General features: G+C 33.9%; 1 protein-coding gene across 1 annotated transcript in view; it reads left to right on the top strand.

The window, feature by feature from the left end:
• The window catches only part of LOC128671479 (lachesin-like), a 53,712-nt gene extending 46,551 nt beyond the window's left edge, over positions 1 to 7,161 (top strand). Inside the window, exons 5-10 of the mRNA XM_053747943.1 lie at positions 343 to 471; positions 1,524 to 1,658; positions 1,839 to 1,988; positions 4,076 to 4,171; positions 4,688 to 4,792; positions 5,865 to 7,161. Coding sequence (XP_053603918.1) covers positions 343 to 471; positions 1,524 to 1,658; positions 1,839 to 1,988; positions 4,076 to 4,171; positions 4,688 to 4,792; positions 5,865 to 5,884 — 635 coding nt within the window. The 3' untranslated portion in view covers positions 5,885 to 7,161. The remainder of the gene's footprint in view (positions 1 to 342; positions 472 to 1,523; positions 1,659 to 1,838; positions 1,989 to 4,075; positions 4,172 to 4,687; positions 4,793 to 5,864) is intronic.
• Positions 7,162 to 7,469: the final 308 nt, after the last annotated feature.

The following is a 7,469-nucleotide window of genomic DNA, read 5'->3' on the forward strand; positions in this document are numbered from 1 at the left end:
GCTAAACCACTGAACTTATTTTGATGAAATTTGGTATGCATGTCGATAAAGGCTAGTTAAAATATAGGATTATTTTTTTTCAAAAATCAATACCTACATCATTTTCAATCAATTTCTTCAAAGGGGTGAACATTTATATTACAATAATGTGAAAAATACTACCAAAGAGGTAAACGCGAAAAATATAATTATGCTGTAAGAAGTAACTATTCTACGCTGATGAAGAGTCACGGGTAAATAACTAGTTTACAATAAAATTTCACTGTGACATACAATAATCCACGTCATATTTAAACTACTGAAAAAAAGTCGACCACTTGTTTCAATCTCCCATTGTTTCAGTGTCGAAATGGAACGGGCCCTGGTTGAATCTGACCGAAGTGGAGCGAGCGGCGTCGGGCGCGTACCTCTGTATAGCGACTAATGGGGTGCCGCCCTCAGTTAGCAAGAGGATCATTATTAACGTTATGTGTAAGTACTTTTTTATACTAAATCTTGGCTGCGGAACATCTGAGAGGGACGGGATAGCGACCGCGGCTGAGCTAAAGACAAAAAGGACTTAAGATTACTGATAGCTAACCTTCATTAGTTGGAGAAAGAAGATTTACCTGAGAAGAAGAAGTAAGTACTTTAATCCGGATGAATATAATACAATAAAATTAATAATTCTTTATTTTCATACAAAAATGTATAGGTTTATATACATAAAAAAAAATTTACGTGTGCAAGATAACGCGCAAAAGTTAGTCTTGTCGCTGTAAGCGATTTCTTCTAGGCAAACTTCTGACCTGAAACACTAAATCCAAACTTCTCTTTTAAGATTTTCTCTTCAAATTAAATACAATCATTGCAAGCAATCCATGTTATCGATATTATAATTAAATGAGAAAATATTTATATTAAAGTGTTGATTATCACATAAAAAACACCGAAGAAAAATTCTTCAATGTTTTACGATAGAATTGGTGTGAAATTTTAAACCATGTAGGTACCGAGATTAAAAAATCTTATCTCAAAAATTTATATTTTATCAGAACCAGGTGTTAAATGAAAAAGTAAATTCGTTTGAACGCAAATTTTCTTTGACACAGGCTATTAGCTGCAGTCTGTTGCGAGTTTTTCAGCTCGAAGTTGTGAGTTTACGGTTTCAGTTTGTGAACATATAGGAATGAAAAATCTTTGCCAAATTTCGAATAGAGCATAATATATTGTAAACACTTGCTAAAATACGGCTATAATAAATTTTCTTGATCGCCATTGGCCATATCTTTATTGGACTTTCTCTGCGACGTCGAGAATCTTCTGGAAGCCATGATAAACCAAGCTAGATTTAATCATTTTTGAAAATTAATTACACCTCTCTACTTGTAATTTTATATCTTTTATACACCTTTTTAGGTGCTCCGGGTTCCTAAGATACAGGGTTTCCCTATTTTGGGATGATATGTTAAAGCTGTGTACATTTTTGTTAAATAAACGCATTTTTATTTTATGTTTTTAATCTCTCGCTCTTTCTCACACAGTTGCGCCATCGGTATGGACCGGTCGAGTTGCATTGCGAGCACCGGCAGGCGGCGCTGTGTCACTGCAATGCACTGCAGAGGCTTATCCTGTACCGCAGATGCATTGGACGCTCAACGACAATAGATTGGTTAATGGTGAGTCATCTTCTCCTTATGTCTTCAGGTTGAATTGGGTACAAATACATAATATATAGGCCCACAGACCACTGCGCGATGTTTTGATAAAATTATGCAGTTTACGTTTTTCTGAGCAGGTAAAATTTAACGTCAAAATTGACTGGTGCAACGCATACTAAAACTCACTGTTTTCCTCAGGATCCAAACACAGGCTAAGCATTTCTACCCGAGGCTACCGACACACTATCGAGTTGCTGGTGTCAGATATGTCCAGAGAAGATGCCGGTGCTTATCGCTGCCACGTCGAGAACAGTCTGGGCAGGGCGCAAGCCGAGTTGTTCTTGCATAGTAAGCATTTATTTATTAAGACTAGTGAAATGTCTGGCTATGCCGTTCCAACCTAGATCTGCAAAAGAGCCAAATCCAAGTACTGGCTTAAAATCATGAAGTAGGATGATATGCATGTCGATGGTCTGACAACTAGAAATGCTGAAAACCGTGCGAAGTGGAGAACAAGATGATCTCTGGGCTCCGACGCTTAACAGATATTAGATAAATGATAAAAACTTTATTTGTTAAAGTTTCACACAATTACAGACAAATAAAAAGAGATGTCGAAGGATCCGATATTAATCTCAGATGAGAGAGAGAGTAGGTATTGAAACTTTATTACACAATTATAAAGTTAAAAAAGGGGACTTATTTCAATAAGACATCTCTTAGCCTTGCCTGTCCTGACTGACTGACAGACAGCCTTGCAAACCTCAGAACTATACAGGAAATGGCAAAAATAATAAGTAACTATAATAGCAAGTGAATAGTACATTGTTCGTCGAGAAACGAAAGTGGGAAACAGGAAATGGAATTAAAGTTGAAAAAAAATGCGAATTTGAATCATATATGTTTACCAGTCTTACAGTACGCGATACAAAATATTACTATGAAATTCACGCGGGCGAAGCCGCGCGCAAAAGCTAGTAATAGAATAAAATACCATTTCTAAATTACAACAACATCCATCAAATATTCACATTAGTTCGTATTTTTTTAAGAATACTCATTGTTATCAATATTGATGTAACACGACGGAATTGTCTTTGGACCTGTCTAAATGACGTTTGTATAAAATAATTATAAATGCTTATAAATAATTCCCAAGAGTAACAAAGGAGAGTAACTTTCGTACAATTTATCAAGCTGGTTTTTGTTCGACTTTAAATTACGTATCTAATTTCACCTAATCAATGGTTAATAAATGTTCAAACATGGAATTTGATTATTTCAGGTGTCATTTAAAAGTATTATATATATCAAATTAAAACCGCCAGAGACACAGAGGTGTTAAGAAGTTAGACCGTGTCGCAAGGAGTCCTTTTTCATAAAATGAGTTTATTTTAGTGTCGCAAAGCCGGAGTTTCACTCACGTAAGATGGAAACTTTAATTTTATACGTGATTGTTAAGATTTTCTGTTACCAAGAAAGCTCGCTTCTCTCTAGAACCATTGTTGAGTTTGTATTATAGGAGGGGAAACTTTCTACTATTGAGAATGAATGTTAGTTCTTAGAAATAAATACAATGGTCACATAGAGTAAAATGTGTTTCTGAGATATAAAAGTGATTTCTACATTCAGAACTAAAGTGGATATACTGAATTTGATATGTAATTTGTTAGATAAACAAGATTTATCAGAATGTCCAGATGATATTACAGATATTATTTACATATTCAGTTCATTAGAAATTGTCCCATGAATTCCACAAATATTATAAAGGCGAAAGTTTGTGACCACCTCTCGTGAGAAAATCACGCCGAGAAATAGCAAATTTCCCATAAAAATCGCATCGGGAAATAATAATTTCCCCTTCACAGGTATACTTAACTAATATCTCCATCTATTGGCTCCATTCCGAGCGGACGTCCAGAAGCCATTTGTTTTAATTAAGGCGGGGAAGTTCGCGATAAACGAAACTAAACATCCATTTGAGCGTTGTCGTTTCCACGCTGTTGACTGTCTTTATTAGAATTTTGTTGACTTAATTTTGTTCTTGAATTGAAACTGTTTTAGTTCCACTATCAGTTTTTCCATTACTGTAATATAGAAATACGATTTCGGATACTTCAATCAATCAATTGTTGATTTACCAAAATTTTACCTATTGTTTTATTTTAAATCTATGTTTAGTGTGTGATGTTAACAATAAAGGATGGAATTAAATGTGAGTGTGGGCATGTTGAGTGGGCAGATGAAAGAAGACTAACAAAGGTATTTTGCAAAAAGGTATTAGGGTCGACCTCGACGGTTGTACCGCGACCAGAGACAGTTGAGTGATTTGTATAAAGGAAGCTAGTGACATTTATCAGGTTCCTCACAAGTGGAAACCGGGCTTGTATGATGTGTAAAGTGTATGTATGTAAATGTGAGTTTGTTTTCAGTGTTGACAACAACAACGACGACGACAACAACCACCACAACGACGACCACGACAACAACTACAACAACTCCACCACCTACGACAACGACGTCACATTGTAAGTGTAGATGCGAACGGTACACTTTCTTGTCAATTTTGTCTAAATATATTACAGTAGTAATTGATAAGTAGTAAAAAGTATTATAGATTTAACCCCAGATTACTAACACTGCATCAAAGGACATACAGCACGTGGCCGGTTATACAAACACATACGAATTTTCAATATTTGAAGGCTTATTTTTTACGCGATTGCAGGCGTTGTGACATCTTATTGTTGTCTTATCCTCCAACCAGGATCATGCGATGAAGGAAAGGAGAGAGACAGAGAGAGTTGTAGTAAAGAAAATTATAAAAATACAGACGACATTGTGAAGGCTCTCATTTAAGCATATTGAAACAGCAAGTCAGGGATGACTAATACGCACGAAGCGGAGGAGAAATAGTAGGAAAACGAACGCGGGTAACTACTTTGAAGGAAAAAACCGAGAATGTGCTTACATGAGACAGAGTGAGATTAGAGAGAGAGGTGCGTGTAGTGAAGACATTATTTAACATTTGGAATTATTCGTAGATGACGTCGAGCCGCACTTAGAGCAGCTACATCGGGGCGTCCTGGAAGACCCTGGGCTGGACAATCCTTATATTGTGCTCAGCCAACACCAAATGCAGAACCTGGGTAAGAATTATCATGACACATTTAACCGTTACATAACACGATACCTTGTACTATCCTCACTGAAATAGATACGAGTCTACGAAATTAGATAATGCCAGATTGTATTGATTTGTTGTTTTTTTACACTACTATTATTTAACATCAAAGATTTAGGAAGTATTTTAATATTACAACGTGCCTTCAATGTGTTCTGTCCCGGTATGCCGTGTACTTTGTTTTAATTTCAAGGCTGGAACTCGACCAATGGAACTGAATTTGAAATGACTAATAGATTTTTGTCATTTGTTTTATTGGTTGTTCGAAATCCAGCTACACGAGTCAACGTTCGACCTATATCAATAGAGTAATAATTCTATACAAAAAGAATAATAATTAATAACCAAATATGGTAATTTGACTATTGATTGTTAAAACCTAGTTACTTTTTGCTCCGCTCTGCTTTTATCGAGTCTTAGCTGAAATGTTACATATTTTGTTTCAATGTTTATATTTATATCGTGCCTTTAACGTACCCGATTCGGTCTATTGAAGGAACAGACAACCAAAATCTACATTTCAAAATTTGTTATTCTAATTGTGGGCTAGGTACATCTAATACCTTTGGTATTGCTTCATTTTAATTCATTAATATGCATTAATTGTACAAGTCAAAAATATTAGTAGAACTATTAAAGAATTAATGGGCAATTTAGGGAGCCAGACAACCTTTAATTTTAATAACAGGCACTCTAAACTACATTAACTAGACGGTCCATATATATGGATACACATATATACATATATTAAAGAGATTTTTTTGAAATTGATTTATCAGCATTATTTGATTATAAATTTTCTTATAGGTATTAAAATATGAATTAGTTATGATAGCCACTTGCTTATTAATAAATCAATACGGTTGGATATAGGAACATTACTAATTGAAATTGAAGATATCTACTTACCTTACTTTTACAAGAACTATTATTGTAGAATTGTAGATTAGTATGAGAAAATTTAAAAAAGTATTGACTGATATATGTGAAGATGAATAATTTGTGAATTATTAAGTAAACAAATTTATAAATTTCAGAAATGGTGACAACAATGTGACCAGAAGTTGTGGGCCATGGCCAGGCCCCTTGGAGCGAGGGGTGGCCACCCCACGACTCTGCATCCCTGAAGTATATGCAAATCTGGACTTTATTACTATGTGCGGTAGTGGCCATTGTGGCGTGATACGAACTGTAGTAGTGTGGAATGTGGGAAACAAGGTTGTTGATACTATGATTAGATTGAATTAATTAATTTTTATTTGCTTAATTTATAATAGATTGATTAAACTGAATAATGAAATCGATCAAATACAACGATGTAAAGAATCGATAGCCGATACGCGCATTGCAAAGAAAACCAGCGAAGTTCAACTACTCGCGTTGTATTCAATTCCGATTGGAAGAAAAACAACACAATATATCATAATTTCTTAGTTTTTGTGTTTTACACAGTATCAAGAATAAGTTGGCGATCCAGAAACAGGGAATAAATTCTAAAGGTGCTCACCTACAGCATATTACAAAATACACTTGCTGTCTTTGACACTCTTTTGTCAGGAATGTATTTAAGAAAAGAGACAACAAATGTTTTTATAACATCTCATAACTCGCTGTGTGGGAGCTAAGGTGCTCCCAGCTATAAAAATTGATCATTAAGAGTAGGTAGCAGCACCCTTACTAGAGCGCCAGCTTTTTCTTTACTGCCTGTATTTAAATTGTTATAATTAAACTTATATAAGTATTTACTTATACGTGTATTTAGTCGACTATTTCATTACAACGACTGCTGAAATCATTTTGTTAATTATTGTACATAAAATAATAGGAATAATGTTTTTTCTAGATTAACTGTTAAGACGCTGTACAAAGTTTTGCACAAAGCTAGCCATATCAAATTTATAGACACTGGCGATGTGTAATGAGAATAAAATCGTTGTTAGAAAAATATTGTGTATCTGTATGGTTATTTTATGATTTGTACCAATTTTCTTATGTATTACGATCGATTACAATCATTTACGATCGATTACGATAGATTACGATAGATTACAATCGATAACGATCGATTACGATCAGCCTGTTAAAAATATTTTGAAATAATATTTTGATGGATAGTAAAATCAGAAACATTTAGACTTTGGAATTGTTATTATGGTTTTATATAATACAGTCTAGTTTGTGTTTAAAGCTGCAATAATATATAAAAACGTTTAGTCTTCATTTTGTGATCATTTCTGTGTATTAAATTGTTGCTTCTTCACACATACAACTTAAAATTAAAGTGAAATATTGTATAAATGATCTGTTCCGTTGTATAATAAAAATTGAAAATGATGATTGTTTTATTAATCAATGTTATTACCAGCACAAAATAATAAAAATACTATGTACCTTCCTCATACGTGAAAAGTTAAGATGCTTTTAGACGACTTGATTAATATTTAACATCAGCAACACATTCGATAAGAAATAAAAACTAAATTAAATTAACATTGGGGGTGTATATAGCAAAAGAAGAAAATAAAATATATTACGCATATTTACTTGATAATTATATGGTCCAGTCAACCATATGTTACAAGTAAATTTTTGACGTCAATAATTGATGTATATCATCCTAAGTTGAATATAATATAAATTTT

The sequence above is a fragment of the Plodia interpunctella genome, chromosome 7 (assembly GCF_027563975.2).
Source record: "Plodia interpunctella isolate USDA-ARS_2022_Savannah chromosome 7, ilPloInte3.2, whole genome shotgun sequence".
In the NCBI taxonomy this organism is placed as follows: Eukaryota; Metazoa; Arthropoda; class Insecta; order Lepidoptera; family Pyralidae; genus Plodia; species Plodia interpunctella.